Genomic DNA, 20,014 nt, shown 5'->3' on the forward strand with positions numbered 1-20,014 from the left:
CAGGAGTTGGGTTAAGCTCAGCGGGGGTGACCACAACCGTAAGGCCAACGGGATCCTTGGCCTTTTGTGCAGGGTTCACTTCCCTGGCTTGGTGGTGTACGCCGGACAGCTGCAGCCGGCCTACACGTGGGACCACTACGTCGCCGCCCCCGACGTCCCTGATCGTCAACAGAGAAGATTCCCCAACATAGCAGAGCGGGTCAAGGCCGAGCTGTGGGTAAGTACTCCTCGTACTAAATTGCTCAATACATCAGCTACTTTCGACATTCTTGAAATAATAACTGTTTACGCGTGTATATGCAGGACTTCTATAGATGCCAGGAGGGGTTCGAGGCCAAGGCGAAGGCCGTCTATGATGTAGCCGCCAAGAAGCTCGTGAGGGACATGCATTACGAGGCGCGCATCCAGGCCATCATAGAATTCAACGCTCAATACAATCGTACGAAGGTTAGAAAAGAGGAGGCAAGAACAATGAACATGACTAAGGATCAATTCATGAGGGTAAGTAAAGAACGTTGATGCTTACTATTTATGATTAATTAGGCTCATTTTCTTTTTCATACGTCACACGCTTGATGATGTAGGTGCCTCCGTGGTGGTGTCGTGCGCATATGCCGTGCTGGGAGAGGATGGTTGATGTGTGGTTGGAGCCCGGGTGGTTGGAGACCCACCTTTCTTGCCGGCAGCGGTGTTTGCAGATGCCGACTGCATCACACCATCAAGGCAGCCTAAACCTTGATGAATATAGAGAAAAATGGGTACGCAACTTCAATTCTTTATTGTAACGTTCAGTTCTACGTAATTTTTAATGATTTTGTATTTTGCCGCAGTCGGCGTCACATGATGGCCGACCTTGCTCCCAGCTCAAGGCATGGGTCCTCTCCAAAAAGGGCAAGGCGACGGCCGATATAGATTTCAACCCAGACGACCCGTCCGAGGCGTACAGCCACCGTAGCATATACAGCCGCGTCAGCGAGTATACAAAGGTGGCTAGGGAGGTTCACGGGCCAGACTTCGATCCGAGCTCCGAGGACATTGATGGAGAAATCGTGATGAGGGTGGGAGGAGGCAAGAAGCATGGCCGATATTGGATTGGCGACGGCGTCATCGACACGGCCTCTACTCCCACTCTCTCCCAGATCCGAGCTAGGAGCACGGACTCGAGCCCGGCGGTACGCCCACGACCCACCGCTGCACAGTTCCAGATGGAGGCTCTATAGGTTCTTTCTCTTCCATTCATCGTTTGTTTGTTGTTATACTTTAGCTTTGCATTATAACATTGCAATGAAATATTGTAGGCCCAGGTGGAAGAATCAAGGAAGGCACAAGAGGAGATTAAGTCGCAGATGGAGGCGCAGATGGAGGAAATGCGGCGGAGGATGGAGGAGGAAAACCGGATTAGGATGGAGCAGATGTTCCAGTACATGCAGAACTTTGCTATGAGCATGGGACAGTCTTTGCCTCCGCCACCGCCGATGATGTTCCCTCCGCCTCAGCCACCCACGACTACTCCTGTGAGTCACTTGACACATTGTGCTTAAGTTTCAATAGTTTAAATTTGACAACTTTAGATGTTACCTCAGAATGTCCTATCATATGTGCAGAATCAATCGGCGGCTTCGAATAATGAAGATCAAGATTTGTCGCAGTGGTCTCCTTGGCCTCCACGGAAGTAGACTTGATTGTGAACAATGTGGAAACTAAATTGTGAGAAGAACTTGGTTTTATGGATTATTTCGTGCTTATGTTGAACTATGCCTGTGGTGTTTATGAATTATGCCTGTGGTTGTGAATTATCCATGTGGTTGTTTATTACAAATGCCTGTGATATGTGTATTGTGAATTGAGAGGGGTCCGTTATACGTGGCAAAATATCGAAAAAAGGGCGGTTCTGGTCACTTTGCCGAGTGTAACACTCGGCAAAGAGGGTCCTTTGCCGAGTGCATTGACCATAGCACTCGGCAAAGGGGCATATCCCAGGTGTAGGAAAGGTCCTTTGCCGAGTGCTAATGTCAGGGCACTCGGCAAAGAGTGCCCTTTTGCCGAGTGCCCGGGAGCCGGCACACGGCAAAAGGAGCCGGCTTTTCCGAGTGCCCGGGAGCCGGCACTCGGCAAAGGGACCGTGTTTGCCGAGTGCCAGGCGCGTGACACTCGGCAAACTCCCGGTCTTTGCCGAGTGTTGGCACTCGGCAAGGACCCGGTGTTTGCCGAGTGCCTCCCGTTTGGCACTCGGCAAACCCGCCGTTACCCGACGCCGTCAGTCCGCAATTCGTCAAGTACATCTTTTCGCCGAGTCGGTGACAAGTTTGCCGAGTGTCCGAGTTTTGACACTCGGCGAACTATACTTTGCCGACACAACATTTGCCGTGTGCTCTTTGCCGAGTGTTACACTCGGCAAAGGCTTTGCCAAGTGTTTTTATGCCTTTGCCGAGTGCCTGGGGCACTCGGCAAAGGTTCTGTTTCCCGTAGTGATATGTGGTTTCAAATAACTTACCTTGATTATCTCTCCTTGATTTACGTCGTCAACTGTGGTAATCTGAGTTTGTTGTGATTCTCAGATCACATTTGATCCGCATTTATCTACTTTTATCCATATTAATTTTTCTAAAATACAGCTGGCCAAAATAAAAAGGAGAAAAGGAAACTAAATTTAGTGATTGATGACCTAGATAAAAAAGCCGAAAATAGAACTCTCTCTGAACGTGAAACATTACCTCAATGAACGATTAATTCAGTTATTGAGGGAAGAGGAAATTAGATAGTATGAGAGAGGCAAGACCAAAGATCTCTTGGAAGGAGATGATAATACTCAATACTTCCACTTGATTGCTAATGGTAAATATAAAAAACAGCACGTCTTCAAATTAGAATAAGAAGATGGCGTAATAGTGGGCCTTTCAAGTCTCCCTGTCTCCCTTTTCACGTCTGTGGTACTTATCAATATCTCCACCACTGGCCAGTCCACTTCTCTCTCTCAACCACTGGCAATCATACATGCGCATCTGCTTTACTACTCGGTTCCAACTGAGCTCGATCTTTCTGCTCGACCAGCACGGCAGCAGCAGGGCAGTTACCCCTGATTACCAGGTTTGGTCCTCGATCTTTCACATGTTCTATATCATCATTCTGAAAGCAGGCCTCAGCGAAAATTGAATCTTCACCCAACTGCAGTTATCTTGACTAGATGCGTACGCTGTTTTGATCCCAGAAAAACTGTTCTTCCTACTCTTCTCCCGTAACAAAATTTCCTTATGATTCGTCTAAGACCTTGTTTAGTTTTGATGAGGATTAAAGAGGTTGCATCCCCTTCGAGCCCCTGGAGAAGGGGATTTACTGAACAAACTGTAAGGCAGAAGGTCTTTGGACCTTCAGAAATAATAGCAAACACAGAAAGTTACCCATTCTTTGGCCCACGGTTTTCATCTGTCTCAACAAAAGAAATCAACAGTTATTTCCTCCACACTTTTCATGTCTAGAGGGCCTACTACCTCAACTGTGTTTTTCACCTTACCGTGGGAAACTCCAACAACACTACTGAACCAAAATCTCCGAACTTCGATTTCACTCCTATCAAATATAATTGGTTTTTCCTAATAAAGATAGCTTTTCTGATGTAGGTAGATGGACAGTGCCGCAAGGATATATGATATGTACGAGACGATGCTGGAGAATATGCTGAAGTATCCAAGTGAACCAGCAGAGTCTCTGCCACTGGAATTCTTGAAAGCCATCACGGATAATTTCTCCAATGACCGTATAATCGGTAGGGGTGGCTTTGGAGAGGTTTACAAGGTAAGCCTTCCATCCCAAATTACTATTCGTTTTGACTTTTCTACTTACTTTCTTCATACCAAATTATATATGTACACACACAGCTAGGGAAGTGACCTTTAATACCGCAAATTATATATATACACACACAGCTAGGGAAGTGACCTTTAGTACTGGTTCCCAACCTACGTTTAGTACCGGTTTCGCAACCGGTACAGCTAAGCCGGTACTAAACGGGAGTCCTTTAGTACCGGGTCAAATAACTGGTACTAAAGGATTCGTATTAGTACTACACCAACCGGTACTAGTCTATTTTTCACTAAAAAATAAAGAAAAAAATTGTTGATTGCTGGAAGGCTCGAGCGCACACATGATATGCGCGTGCGTGGTATGTGGGATTCAAACCCACTACCTCAAGCCTCGCGCAAGCCTTCCTTACCACCTCACCTACATAGGACATGTGATAGAGTTAGATATGCCTTTTCTTTTGAAGTAACCAAGGAGAGACCTTTAAGTCATAACATCACCCGATACTGAATGGTACATTTTAGTATCGAGTAGTGTTATGGCCCGGTACTGAAAGGCTTCCAAGGACCTCCAATTTGGACCCGGTACTAGTGTTAACATTATTATCGGATAAAGATGCACCGGTACTAAAAGCATGAGACGAAAAGTGATATTTCTAGTAGTGACACACTAGCTAAAATTTCTAAAATTTTAGATACAAAAGTGATGTATCTAAAATTTCTCATTTAAAAAAGCTAAAATAAATAGTAATTTGGTATGGAGGGAGTATATGATATGTATAAGATCCTTATCTTATTCATTTTTTCTTTTGAGCAATTCTTCCACTTTTTACCGCAGTAATTAATTAAGGCTCACGTGCGTGTTTACTTTTGAAGGGAATTCTACGGAGCGGGAAAGTAATTGCAGTAAAGAAGATATATGATAGGTATCACGTTGACAAGGACAACTATTTGGACGAGCTCCGCAATGTTTTGGGGATCATGCACCCAAATGTGGTACAGCTCATAGGTTACTGTGCTGAGACTAAGATGGATACAAGGACACACGGTGGGAAGCTGATTGTGGCGGAAATACGCTCACGGTTGCTCTGCTTCGAGTATATTAGCAATGGAGGCCTCGACATGTATATTTCCAGTTAAATACTCCCTCACATTTTCCTGTTATAACCCTCTACTAGTTACTTTGCCACTCTTTTAAAACATTTGGGGTATCCAGAACTTTGAGGTACATTTAATTACCAGCACATTTCATGATTTATTTATACTTCAGTTCTCCTTGATCATTGCAGTAAATGCGTAAGACCAACATAATTTTTAGTAGTCATTGGTCAACAGCTCAATTATCTGCACAAGTCTAGCTAGGTCTGTTTACTTGTCCTATGAGAGGGAGTAGAGTACGAATTAAACATTATTCTTTGACACACCCCACTAACAAAATGGTATTGTTAGGTTACAACAACTACAAACTTTCTTGTTTACCAAAATATTTCCACAGAAGAATATATGGACCTTGGCTGGGACGAGATATGCATGATAATTAAGGGGATTTGTAGTGGCTTAGATGCCCTTCACGAGGAAAAAATTGTTCATCTGGACCTTAAGCCACAGAATATATTGATGGATGGTAACATGATGCCCAAAATTGTCGACTTTGGCTTGGCAAGGCTCTTGGGCAAAAATAAATCAAAAACATACACTGAGAGGGTGACAGGAACAACGTAAGGTCCCTATCTTGCAACAACTCTTTTGTTTTTACTATCTTCATGGACTCATTATGCTTGCAGTGTCTCAAAACAATAATTTTTTTCTACAGCGGATACATGGCACCGGAATATTTTAATGATGGCAAAATCTCTACCAAGGCAGATATATTCAGTTTGGGTGTTATAATGATTGAGTTAATGACAGGTAGTAGGAATTATCCCCGGAGCATGCCACATTATTATTATTCCTACACCTCGTATGGGAATACACTCGATACTACCCAAGCACAGCTAGAGGAATTCTCCGGGACTGTAAGCTGAGTTCGTTACGGTTTAATTGGGTACTTGTATGCTCTGTGTACGTAGGCTCGATCACCTATCCAACTGTGCAGGTGCTTGAAAAATGGAAGAAAATATTTCAAAAAACACTGAAGGATGCATCACTCGTTGAAGTTTCTACCAATCAATTGAAGCAACTGATTGCTATAGCCCTAAAATGTGTGGACAGTGACCTAAATAAAAGACCTAATGCAGCAGATATACTTCAAATTTTTTCTCGTAATGAAGCAGGACAAAGCTCATGCGATCCATGTTGCAAATATAGCCAGGTATAATCTCTCATCCAGCATTGCAATCGTAATCAGATGAAAAACAATGACGAGGGAGGTTTCCAATCAACATATACCATCACGTTGCATTGGAAAACATATTTTAGGTCGTCTATTAAAATTTTACCTTTATTTCATTTGTAAATGCGATCAAGAGATACCCTATGTCCAATCAAAAAGAACATTCTACGTAACTAAATACAAATACAATAGTGACTTTATTGCGTCCTGTTGAATGCAGGTTAGAGATCTCGTCAGCGTGCAGCCCACCGAACTCAAAATACACATGGCAGATCCAAACAAGTTGTACCGCTCGTCATGCTTGCTGCACCTAAACAATAACACACTTGGACATGTCGCCTTCAGGATCCTATCCAATACTCTAGCGCGGCACTTCATTTGGCCGAAATTTGGTTTCGTGCCTCCCGGGTGCAGGTACACTGTTGCTGTCACAATGCGCTACCAGCAAAATCCACCGCCCAGCGAAGACCTGGTTTTTACACTGGAGAGCACCAGAGCGAGTGATCAGGAAATAAAGAACGTTATTTCAAGGCATTTAATTTATGACCACGATGATTTCTTTGCGAAAGCTAAAGATAAGGGCCGTCAGGTTCACGAGGAAAAATTAACTCCTGTTTACTCAAATAATGAGGTGAGTTTCCTGAAAAAAACAAAGAGTTTGTGATAACTAAACGGTACTTTTAGTACTTATTATAGCTCCTGTTTATGAATTGCAAAACACTATATACTTTTTCTGTACAATGCATGGTCCAAACACAGACCCTCACACACGCAGTCATTTCCTGCAAATGGGGGCACACACAACTTACCCATAAAAGAGAACATAGACATGCAAAGAATATTTAGAAATGTTTATGGGCGTAAACTTATGTAAAAACCTTGACCATACGTCAACCTTTTCCTGAATGTCGTTAATTTTTTTAATACAATCACATATTTTACATTTCATGTACCACATTTATATTTTATAGAAAACATTAACTTGTTCATATTTGTACCCTTGCCTCCGTATCTTACAATTACTATAAGGTATTCCTTTAATTTCGAGCCTTGGTGTTAATCTTTACAAAACCAGATAAAAAGAACATAAACCCTAGAAATTCTCAAAAGCCAGAAGCATATAAGCATCAATTCTACTTTCTAAAAAATTACCACCTCTCCCATTATAATATAGTTTAAGGTAACCCCTCAATTTATCTATAGATTACACACCTATACTATTATAAAAATATTTGAATACCATACCATACAAAAACTTGTATGGTTGTATCATTTTAATTCAACAAGTATTAAAATGTGCAAACGGATACACGAAATTGTTCAATAAGTGTATATATGGTCACATGTACTGCACATAGATGCATTTTGCCACCGTGACATGTGACGTTGATCGTTTTATGCATGCAACATCCTATCTTTGCCCCTCTTTTTTTTTTTCGAAACAAGGCCTGCCCCCATTTCCATTGCTGGCAACCGAAATAACAGAGTACTTGTGTACAAATGGCAAGAAAAAGGGAGTGAAGAAGAAACAGAAAAGCGCCAGGACCATCTATCCTGATTCAGTCTAAGCGCCCAGGCTGGGGGTTCTGCATATCGATTACAGATTCTTAAAGCAAGCACCAATTACATGTCAGGGCTCCACCAAGGTTCTACAGCCCCTCTTTTTATTTATGTTTTAACCGTGCATGCAGCTCTTATTTTTTTGAAAGAATAGGTCGTTGAAAATATAAAAAATAAAATGAAACTTCGACGGTAATCCAATGATGATTGATATATTTTTTGAAAGAATAGGTTGGTGAAAAGATAAAAAAGAAAATGAAACTTCGTCTAGCATACCATCTTCCATTGACGATGTACAGCCCACAAACGCCTCCACAGCAGCACAGGAGCAAACATTTATGCACGAGTACCAACTTTATATTCAGCAAATGTGTCTGTGCATACGCTTTGTTATAATGCAGGAAACAATATGAATAATTTCTAAAAAGTAGGTACCAAATGTTTAAACTTAGGACCGAGTTCAAATGCAGAAACAGAACTTTAGTATTCCAAGTCAATTTAAAATCACTGGATTAAAAACCACATAAAAATTACGGTTACATGATATATCGACTCAGTCTTAATTACATAAACAAAATTGAAAATGAAGTTTGAATTATGGTTCAGACTAAAGTGGAATTCTTGTGAAACCAAAGAGCACCGAATCCTATCTAATAAATTTTTTCAGTCAAAGAGCTACTCCGTTCACCGATGTCACCCATTGGCAAAGTTTTACTTTTTTATCGTTTCACCTGTCTATTCTTTCAAACAAACAAGAGCTGCATGCATGGTTAAATCTTAGATGAGAAGCGGGGGATAAATAAAGGGGCAAATGCATAAAACCTTCCATGCCATCTGTTATGGTGGCAAAATGTACATCTACTGCAAACTTAGCTACTTTTTAGACCAGAGAGATACAATCATGCAAGTTGCGGTACGATTGGTGAATTTTACACAAAATGTTTTAAAGTAACCCCACTAATCTTCGCTTGAACCGTGCCTGTGTAATTGAGAATAATAATTTGAAATGACCCTATAATTTTGCATCTAATTACGATCACATGACTAGTTTGTGAATTGTGATGCAGATAGTTTGGCCGGTTATATTTGGCCGAAAACTCATAGTGTAGGAGCACAACACATATATGATGACATGGGTGCTCTAACAAGTGCTATCATAACCTGTGGTGAGGAGGGTTGGAAATTAATTGAAAATTTATTGTAGGAAAGCAAAATACATGAGCTTGGACGTTAGTCATCAAGCTGAACTTTCAGTTTGAGTTGGGCTCATATCCATGATTATATTTATTGTCTGCCCTAGTTGAGCTGGATACAAAGTTGTTGGTCTTGGTGGGACGTAGGATGTCAAACTAGATTGGAACCACTCCACACTATAACAGATATAACCTTAGCGCTTGATGGTATATGTGACTATTTCTACAGTCATTGTGTACCACGCTCTATATATCTTGAGCAGTATACTGACTTTTCTTGACTTTCCTCCTTACATGTCAACTTCAACTTTATTGTGGTGGTGTGTTATATATAAATTTTGAACTGGTGATATGTAATCAAGCTTGCAATCGAGGTGCGTAATTTCCATCTGTGTTATTGGTTAGGTTTATCGTGTATCTGTACCATTATTTCAGAAATAACATGCCTTTTTTTTTTCCTTATCACTGGATCAGATAGTACCCCTCGAAATGTCTGATTATATGACGACTACCATAGACGCGCATCCAACGGAGCCATGGTGAGAGAATAGTTTCTCTATAGGGAGAAGCTAATTTTGATGTGTTTTTTTTTTCTTTTTTGCTCATAACAACTGAAAATGATGCTGGTATTTGCATTGAGTCTCTCCTTGCGTGATGCTGCAGGATTCTGATCATTCGTAGCTCAATTATCATCTGGGACTACAACACGCAGGCAAGCGACTGCTCTCAGTAATCAGTAGATACTTGTGCAGTATGTGGTCCGATACATAAATGCATTGTTTGAACATGGTTATTAGGAGACGGCCATGCACATGGTGGGATTTTTGAATTAGACTATTAGAGGTGGAATTTGTTTAGATCTCTGTGGCAGAATCAACCTTTATGTCAGAATGATTCATTGGAGACTTGCCTCAACCTTTATCAGAGACGTGAGTTTAATTTTTTCATTGTTCAATGTGAACACGTTCATCTCCGATAAAGTCTCATCTCTAATGATGAATTCAAAACAAAAAAAAATGGGACATGAAAAAACAACAGGAAATTGGCTTCTAGCTAAAAACATTTAAACTAAAGTGGGCAGCACATGAAGAACCTGTATGCTTCTTGTTACAAAAAAATGCAGTGGAGTAGATATTCTTTGAACAAGTTCAGATGATCTTACATTAACAGAGAAATATGCTCTACAAGCAAAAACATTAACAATCAAAAACTTGCCACTAGACCCAGAATAACAACATGAAAATGAAAAGCAGCCTCTGATAACTCGCTACAATATAATAGCCTTAGACAGCGTTCCTCCTATTAACTCTAAGTATAGCGCCTCTGTCAGTGTGCAACTAGATAAAACCAACACTGCTGAATACTACATAATCTAGTTCATATGCGCGAGAGCGCAGAGTCCTCATCACTGATTTCGCTCCTAAGCGATATTGTACCAACACTATGGAAGCAAACTTCATCTGGGCCAGACCCGATCTTGCAGATCTTTAGTTTGTCCAGCAGTGGGCATCAGGGCATAGACACTAAGCTGGTTACACTCATGAGAAATGATGCAGCTAGGTAGTTTGTTGACTCCTCAACTACTGGCCTGTGGCTTCGCAATAAGGGGAGGAATGTTATGTCAATAAAATGCAAGAATATCCAGATTTGCTGTGTCAATGCAAGAGTAGCAATAGACATATCACAAATAGAAAAGACTACTACAGAGCTCATCATACGTGCGGCGCCAAAACCTCATTCATGCTAGTGAACGAGCCGGCATGACAAAGACTATGCGAATTTGCATTTGTATTCGTGCTGGTATCGAAATAGGCACGAATACTCTATTACACTTGCTAGTGTACAATTAGTGGTGGGGCCGTGGAGGGGGATTGAAGGTGGGGTAGGGGCTGGACGCAGCGGCAGCAGAAGAGTAGGAGGAAGCAGTGCGGGGTGATGGAGGAGGAGCTGGCACGAATACTCTATTATACTTGATGGTGTACAATTGGTCAAGTGGCAGCAGAGGAGGAGCGAAGGAGGGGGATCGGGATGGATGTGGCAGTGGCGGAAGAGGAGTAGGAGGAAGCAGAGGAGAGGACGGAGGAGGAGGAGGCAGAGCGGCCGGTGGTGGTGGAGGTGAGGAATGGATGTGGCAGCAGCGGCAAAGTGTAGAGGGAGGAAGATAAGGGGGAATGAGGATTGGGTTAGGCTAAGAGTGGCGGCATCACTATTAGGTACGGCTAGGACTAGACATGCGACACATACGGCCCTTCTACTGCATCATTGCAGGGCATGGCCCCCTCCTACTTGCAGATCTGAGGGGAGGTAGGATGGGACTGCATTTGTGTCACCCTTAGGGTGATTGATCTCCATTACCTCTAGTGGGTGTTGACTATCTATAGATTTCTTCTTGTGTCATTGATCCATAAGTTTTCTCTGCTAACCTATTTGATTGAGTTTTCTATTTGCATGAACCTATTGATCCATCAACAACTCCATGTCTACAGAAATCACCGCCTCGTCTTCGATCTCTCAGGGGTGTTGTTGACACGACTCTGTGCTCTGAGCCAATCTAGGTGCCCGGATACCCAGTCATGGTCACACTGGATTATCATCCTTGGACTGTTCTGCATGACCACAAGCCGTCGCAGCCCTGAGAGGTAGCAACATTATGCTAATAGAGAGCTAGAGATATTCCAAGACATCCATATTTCACACACACTCCCTCCATGAGCAGGCTATTCCTTTTTCCTGTCTCTCCTACACCACTATCTTCCTCCTTGTATCAGGTTGACAGCCTTTACTTCACAAGCACGGGCTCTTTTTCATGAAAATCCAGGGCAACTTTCTTGAGCGCCTCTTCACCTTCCTCGGGCAGCTTATATTCTTATCTTTTTTTTGGTGTAGACATACCCAATAATTGATAAAAGAGTAAACCAGGCAAATGACTTCAGTTGGCAATCAAATTCATTTGTTGTCAAAACAAACGTTATTTCTAGACTGTGAACGGGCCCAGCAGATGGCTGCTAATCCAACCATGTGAAATTTGCCCCCGTTTAGGATAACATAATTAAATGGTTGGCCTACAAGTTGCCTCAAAACATGCTTATTAGTGAAGCTTCAAACATATTTGGCTAGTGGGCACTCAAGCATCAGGTTTACAATGCATTTCCCTCCTATGTGCAAATGCATATTTGAAATGGATGTATGAATTAAATATGTAATGTTCGACTAACATACGTATTCGTAAGATATGAACACAATAATCAGATTGGTTCTCCAATTATGATTCATATATAGTCTGTTCGTGGTTACTGTTTCTAGTATATGGTTGTTGATCTGTTATAAAATATGATGCTAACTTTTTAAAAAAAAAGTTGTATTAGATTTGAACAAATTGACCACACACCTTTTTTATAGAAATATGGAGAAAACGTTCATATATTACATTTGCCATAGTCAGTTCCACTTTGGAAAGATATGCATTCATGTGTGTAATTTGATTCATGGTATGCTATATTTTTTTGTGTAGGAGATGGCACACCTCCCACCTCGCAGAGAACAAAAACAGGTGTCTTCCGGCAGATTTCGTGGTTCAATCACACCTTTAGTTGCAAAGTTTATTGCACAAAAGAATTGGATAGTAGTCGGATGTTCATTTGGTTACATAAAAGTGTACAAATATTGCAAGCAGGCTTTATTTTCTGAAATAAAGAGCTTTAAAGCTCATGAATATGGTGGCATAAGCTCTTTGGAACTCCATCGAACTGGGCCTTATGTGCTATCGGCAGTTGAAGCTGAGGGACATTCTGCGCCCATGTGGGACAACCCAATGGACAAGATAAAGATGTGGGACTGGGAAAACGGCTGGAAATTGATTTGCACATTCAACACAGAAAAGTATACATATCAAATCAAATTTAACCCAATGGACCTAAATATGTTTGCTACTATTTCTGGTGGGGTAAAGGTAGAACAATGCTTTGGTTTCTCACACTGCACTGAGCGCTTTGGTAAAAAAAAATTCTTAATATGCATATTTTTGAATATATATTCTTTTTTTTTTACAATATAGGTCTGGAATATCTGTTCTCCAGATTCTGTATCCGAATTACGTCGGACTCATCCGACACGTTTGGATTTCTTTTCACGAGATGGCGCACCGCACATGATTTTTGCCGACCAGTCCAATAGGAGGAAGCCCACGGTAAGGCATCTGGATTCATTGAGTAATAGTTGCAACTTCGTCGTCCATATAAAATATTTGTGTAATTAATGCATTTCTTTTCGCTGAATCAGATATGGGATTGCCAAAACATGAAGTGTGTTTCAACGCTGAAAGAGCATTTAGCTGATGTTACTGTGGTATTTTCCCATCCTGAACTTCCAGTACTCGTGACAGGATCACATGACGGGACAATTCGTCTATGGAACTCTAGTACTTTCAGGTACGCACCTAGGCCTCCTTCCTACTAGCCTACAAGTTGTATTCGTGTACAGGCCTCTCTAGAAATATTAGTAGTGGCTACAAACTGACCCAGCAATCAGAGCGGACAGTAGTCCCATATATTTTGCAAAGAATTTGGACGATGAATAACTTTGAAGGCGAACTGCTTGATTTCGTTTACTTTTCCATGTTCTGTCTAGATCAATGCCCTAGGAGCTGCGCATATATACCTCCCTTGTGACATGAGGTCATACATGCAAATCACCAAGTTGCATCCTCTAATTAATGGTCAAGGTCCATACATGCATGATATATATACTGATATATTCCTAGCGATAGTACAGTGACAGATGCAATCACCAAGTTGCATCCACACTTTTGTCTTTTGCTTCTTATTGTTTACCGTCCGTGCAACCTTGGTTGCCCTGTTCTTCGTTTGTAATGGTATCTATCTGGGCTATCCATGTACAGACATGCATGTTACAGTCTAGATACGGTGACGATCATCCTCCTGCCAAAACTAGCGTGGCAAGAATGACCGTCAGGATCTGCGCCTCCTCTGTGGCCAATTTCTTTAGCAGACACTGACAGACAGGTGGTGGTGAATTCTACTTCTACCTGCCACGCTTCAATTTGGCTTTGACAACGGTCCCTCTTCATTAAGATCCATTTCATAATAACCTGCTTGTACTGCAACAATGGAAACAGGCTATTCACTCAAGTATAAGTAGATTGCATATTGACTGCCTGAAAGTGCATATCCTTTTAGGTTGAATTTGTTTTTGCATAGAATTCAATATGGCATTTAGAGCAAGAATTGAAGTCTCAAGCTCGATCTACCCACGGTTTCCACAGCTATCTCCTTCTTCGACCATGACCGTGCATTCTATCACATAAACTTGCAATATGATCATCATGCCGGCTGCCTCCATGCTGGCACCTTCATATATACAAGGTGGTTCTCATGTGTTGGTGCGGGAACTTTTAAAGTATTTGGTAGTAAGTTGGCTGAGTATCAAGACCGTACGAACTAAGATAGATGCCACGCCCTTGATTATAATTTTGCCTCTATTTTTTTCACCCATCTCACGGTAAACGCATAGATGGACAAGTGCGAAATATTGGGATTCACGCTGATATAAAAAGAACATTTCTAATGGCAGTTCATAACCCCTTTCTACTGAAATAATGTAGAACCATTGTTCACATTTTAACTAGAGTTTTAGAATTTTGCAAAAAATAAAAGTCGTTCATCCCGAGAAATCTAACAATGGAAATAAAGGAAATACCTTGAAATACTTAAAAAGAAGTACAAGAAAGTACCAATTTGGTGGGACTAAATACCAAAAATAATTCTTAAATTTATTTTTTAATTATTTTTCAGATCAGACGGCCCTTGAAATACCTAAAGAGAAGTATAAGAAAGTATCAAATTGGTGGGACCAAGTACAAAAAATAATCCTTAAATTTAGTTTTTAATTATTTTTTGATCAGACGGTGAAAACAAAGGACCGATGTGTACCTAAAAGAGCTCTTTCTCTTTTTAACTAACATAGTTTGCACCTTATTAGGCCCTTAAACCATATTGTACTAATCGCACCTAGGCCCCCATGAACTCTCTAAGTGAGCATCTGCATTCTTATACTTTCATATGTTTCACTCTAACTTAGAGTCGAACGCATCAGAAGTATAAGAATGTGTGCTTCTCGCTTAAAGAGTTTATGGACCCCAACAAGGCTACATACATCACAAGATAATATATACTCCAACAATAATCCATTTTACATCGCAACCTCATCAAAAATTTTATTTGTTCATGAATGTTCCTCGCATTCCTAAAGCATACGTTGATGCCAACGACAAAGCTTATCATGTTCAGTTATCTCCATGCACAATTAATGAAAAGATTGTCCATGTCCTCTTGAATTTTCTCGATGCCTTCACCAATGAGTGATGACGAGGACGTTGGGATGTACGGATGCAATGAAAAAAGAGCTAAAACAGTTAAAATACTAGTGAAATAGAGAAAAATTTCCAGAAAGGATCTTCTATGATGACTTATCCTTGGGTTCATTATTCTGTACCTCCTGGTTTGTCTAGGGAACTTGTAAACACATTACCTCAAAAGGATGGTACCTGCAGGGTATTGTTTGTGGCACATCAATCAAATTAATAATAAGCATAGAATCTGTAAGTTTGTATTAGTAGCACCCTTTGTTATTAATATTGAAGTCGGAGTACTAGGAGTGCCTAATTACCCGTTTGAAATTTTTGCCAACCGTATTGTTTGGTCTCACCAGATCATGTATACCCTTCTGTCCCCACGTACCATTTGAAATCCTTAATCCATTGGTCAGATGATTTCTGCTTATTTGATTGAACAACACGGTTTCAGTAAAATAATGTCTGCTTCCTACTCTTTCAGTCTTCTAGGTGTACTAAACTGTGGCCTCGGCACTGTACTGGCTATAACAAGTTTGAAGGGGTCAAGAAGGTATGTATCTAGAAGCTTGTGTCGAGGTTTTAACTACTGGGGCATATTGCTTCGATCCTTGCCACTGCTGCGCATATTTGTTTTCTTGTTACATTGATTGATATATACGAGAAACATGTCTAACACAAAATATGTTTAAACGGTGTAGGATTGCTATCTTACATTATGGTGGATTGGCAATTGCTGAAATTGACACTGAGCAATCGGTTGCTATAGTATGAGGCAGACCATTCGAGTCGGAGACAAGCTTGACTGTATAAAGACATCTATATTTTACACTTTCTACTCGTGCAATTTCTGGGTTGTTTGCAGATTTGGCTTCAGTGCTTGTTTATCGTTGCTCCCATGTTCACTATTTGAGCTTCATGCATCTAATAAAATTATGTCTATAAGACCTATTTTATACTTTTTTTCAACCCACGCATGTGATGGGGAGTCATTACGTACAAAAATTTCCGTGTCTATGATTTGAGTTGTAAATTTTTATGTGGGGCTATTTTGTGTCTCTGATGCATGGTAAAATGTGTCTGCAGTTAACTTTTACGTAGTACTGATTAAGACGTGCTGGTTTAGCCGTCAGGCATACTTTTTTTATCTTCGGGAGCCATCATTAGGCACCTTGTATATGCTTACATTTTTGAAAATTGGTATATGCTTATTATATTAGTCCCGCGATTTTTAGTGCAAACCAAGAGACTGGAAAAGAAAAATTAAAAATTGAACAGTATCTGTTGCTGTGTTAGGCTAGCTACTTTTTTTGGGAAGAGATGATTAAGATTTTTTATTTTGAAAGATAATTAAGATGTTTCAGAACATTTATTGAAACCGGTGAATTGAAATTGAAGTTGAATGATCCCTGGACATGTTCTTTGCTCACTTTCCATGTTTAAACGGAAATGTGTAATGCCAGTATCCCACTCCAGATTCCTCTTAGGCCCGTTTGGGTCCAAGGAATTGGAATCTATTTAATGGAGTAGGCTAATTTATGTTGGAATGTGGCATTCCACAACTTTCCAAAGTTTAGATATAAGCCTATCTTAAATTCATGGGGTGGAAGATGGAAATTGATTCTATAGATTATGGTTATTAGATGGAATTCAATTCTTATAGCACGCTCTTAGACTCGCTTCTCTATAGTAGAAGTGCAGCATACAAGTATCTCTCCCATATCACCAACTATAATATACAACTATATTCCACATACAATTATATTAGCTTAATTAATTTGTGTCTAAATTATGATTATTAGGATGGAATTCAATTCCAATGATCCAAACGGGGCCTTATTGATTTTGTTTACATGTTTTCCTTATCTCTTGTAGCAAATGACTTGTGGTCGATATAGTTTTTTTGGACCCTGAGTTTTGTTTTGGTTCCTTTACTCCGACAAATAGGGAAATATGTTGCATTGTTAAACTAGGAACAAGACCTTTCCGGCTGCACGCCTGCACACAGCTTAAAATTAATGACGGTGCCCTTTCTCAAACGAATGGTGTCGTAACCAAGTATAATAAGGATGATGGACTTTGTCCAAAAAAGGAAAAAAAGGAAAGAAAACGACAACAAGAGAATATGAGGAATTGAGTGTGGCTAAGACTGATTGATGTGCTAATACACCAATTACACACCGAGGCATGACCAGTTCTTTTGCAGTCTATCTCAAGGAGCCATTCTAAAGTTTGATCAATGGCTTGCATTGCAGTGGCATTACTCGTGTAACTAATAGTGCAACTCGGAGGATACCCGGAGCAGCTCCTCCAAGTAATCAGCGCCGAGTCGAGGTCCTCGAGCTCCACCATGCCGTAGTAGGGACACGGCGATACCTCCTCGCGCTGCGGAAGCAGCCATTGTCCATGCCTGACGCGCCGGACAATCCAGAGAAATGAACCATCGCCGGCTGCCGCTGCGTCTTTAGACTTTTGCTTGTGGGAGAGAGCTTGCTCCTGCGCGTGCGCTTGGAGTGGCGGCGCTTCAGCGCCAGCACAGAGGAGCCGGCCCCCGCGCTGCCGGCGAGCGCGAGCGGCCCCAGCGACTCCCACACGCGCTCGACGGGGAAGTTGAGGACGGCGGCGGCGCCGCGCGCGGAGAAGGCGGCCTGGTCGTAGGCGAGGCGGCGAGCGCGGCGGCCTCGGGGGTATCGAAGGTGCCGAGCCACACGCGGGCGCCCTTGCGCGTGGAGTCGCGGATCTCGGCGGCAAACTTGCCCCACGGCCGCTTGCTCACCCCGATGAAGGACTCCGGCCGCCGCTTCACGGCCGTCGAGGCTTTCTGCCACAGTTGTTCGCTGCTCATGGTCGCTGACACCATTTCCACATCCGACGAAGAGGCTGGGGACGAGGAAGAGAACGAGTCGGAGCTCTCGTCGTCGGCCTCCATTTGGAGGAGAGCGTTGAGCTGCATATGTACAATTCGTCGCCGTCGGCCGTGTCGAAGGGTAGCGGTAGGAATAGTCGGAGGAGCTGCAATGTACGAGCTCCATTTCAATGGATGGTGAATGTGCAAGATGCTGGTGCTGCAAATTCAGGAGTTAGAAGAAGATGCTGGCATGGTTAGGCACGGGGGGTTTGTAGCCTTGTCGATTTTATTTTAGTTGTCCTTTTTCTAAGCTTCAGCTTCCCGTTCTAGTGGACTGGCCGGACTGGATTAGTTGGGTGGCTTGAATTGACTTGTCTAGCAGATCGAATGTGGAGCAAAACGGAATGGACTGCCCACATAACAATGACACCCCGCTGACGTTCAGAAAAAAATTGCATGCAGGAGTCCTTCAAACGGACGCTGCTGCGGGACGACGGGCGGATGAAAGACGCGTGGCCTTTGTCCAAATTGAACGCGCGCGCACTAAGCCAGCGGAAGAGGCACGGAGACGGCCGAGCCAGCCTTGGACGCGCGCGAGCCGCCGGTGGAGATAGCGCACGCGAGCCGCCTGGTCGAGATAGCGGCTCGACTTGATTTCCAGCGCACGAGAGCTGCAGCTCCTCTCGGCTGTCACATATCGTAGCAGCGGCAATCACCTCGTTCAGTTAGCAGATTCTCACAATCACATCAACATTCAGCTCACACTTATATATGGAGTATTCCAGAAGACTAAATAAGTTACATGGTACCAACTGACATAATACAAATTAAAATAAAATTATGTGTAAGATAGCAAGCTTACATGTTTTCTTTATTTAGCATTCCACCAAAATTTAATTTCTTAACAGCTGGCTAGAATGTGGTAGCTCGATGAACTCCAAGTAAGAGATTTGTATATCCTCCTTGGATATAAGGAGCACCCATGGTAGAAGAATCTCTATACATATTAAATTGTGATATTACGGCATTAGCATATCCATCTTGGATCAATGGAGCAACCATGGACGAAGATTCTCCATACACATTATTTGCAGAGTTTGGCATCGTACTGTTAACATCGATGCTACCATCATTAAGATCCTGTACCACAGAATATGAAATTGCCAATAAATAGTTGCATATAAGGAAATCAAATATGAAAAGTGGATATAGTCCAACACATATGATTTATGATAAATTGATCTAGATCAGCACCTTCGTATACTTCGTATCTATTTTCTACTGCAGTTGTTGAATTTGGTCCTATATTCAAACATATCAAGTTAACTACTGGCATATAATAGATAAAAACATGTAGAAATGATATGATTAGAAATGATATGATTAGTACCTTTCTTTTTACCACTTTTCTATTTCTTCCCTTTATTCTTTTCAAGGGAGATGGTCCCTCTCTTTGGGCCTTTTATCACCCGAGGAATTCTAAATAATATTTTACCTCTCAACGTGTCTGTAACATAGTTAGTTGAAACTAGAGGGACCTCACTGGCTTTCTGTTCCATCCTGCTTAGAGAATTATCTGCTTCCAAGTCCAACTTATCTATGGCATTCTCCAAATCAACAAGAAGTTCTTTGGACAGTGAACACTTCAATGCAATGGATGTCTCCTTACGCGCAATACGTGCAGCATGCATTTTCAAGTTTTCCTTCTCAGATCCTTGTTTCTCAATATAGAATTCTCTCTTTGCATATTTTGTCCATCTGTTCAATATGTATTGAGATGGCAACAAGAAAACATCGTTTGCATTGAAGACTTTGAGGGCATGTTTGCACGATAGACTTATACGTGGATATCATATTTCATTAATTTGTATTATAAATTATACTATTGCAATAAAACTTTTTATACATATCTATGGA

At 41.6% G+C, this 20,014-nt stretch overlaps 2 protein-coding genes across 4 annotated transcripts; one reads left to right on the forward strand and one right to left on the reverse strand.

The window, feature by feature from the left end:
• The first annotated feature begins 2,950 nt into the window (after window positions 1-2,950).
• Window positions 2,951-16,349, forward strand: LOC101759969. Of its 3 annotated transcripts, none has more exons than XM_022828870.1 (15): window positions 2,951-3,087; window positions 3,622-3,792; window positions 4,674-4,932; window positions 5,293-5,515; window positions 5,611-5,812; window positions 5,893-6,108; window positions 6,350-6,760; window positions 9,245-9,256; window positions 9,357-9,421; window positions 9,546-9,594; window positions 12,394-12,831; window positions 12,937-13,068; window positions 13,161-13,309; window positions 15,734-15,802; window positions 15,951-16,349. In XM_022828870.1, exons 1-15 carry the CDS (start codon window positions 2,995-2,997, stop codon window positions 16,021-16,023), a joined length of 2,562 nt encoding a protein of 853 aa, XP_022684605.1. In that variant the 5' UTR covers window positions 2,951-2,994; the 3' UTR covers window positions 16,024-16,349. The 3 variants fall into 3 exon arrangements, with proteins under 3 accessions (XP_022684605.1, XP_022684606.1, XP_022684607.1); XM_022828871.1 differs by having other exon boundaries at window positions 2,956-3,087; window positions 3,618-3,792; XM_022828872.1 differs by lacking the exons at window positions 2,951-3,087; window positions 3,622-3,792 and having other exon boundaries at window positions 4,765-4,932; window positions 5,247-5,515.
• A 1,172-nt stretch (window positions 16,350-17,521) lies between these two features.
• Window positions 17,522-18,178, reverse strand: LOC101760375 (ethylene-responsive transcription factor ERF094-like). Its single transcript, XM_022829487.1, is given in 4 exon segments — window positions 17,522-17,578; window positions 17,581-17,659; window positions 17,704-17,912; window positions 17,915-18,178. Coding segments are annotated over 4 exon segments (609 nt in total).
• Between the last annotated feature and the right edge of the window lie 1,836 nt (window positions 18,179-20,014).

This window comes from Setaria italica, chromosome VIII (assembly GCF_000263155.2).
Source record: "Setaria italica strain Yugu1 chromosome VIII, Setaria_italica_v2.0, whole genome shotgun sequence".
Taxonomy (NCBI): Eukaryota; Viridiplantae; Streptophyta; class Magnoliopsida; order Poales; family Poaceae; genus Setaria; species Setaria italica.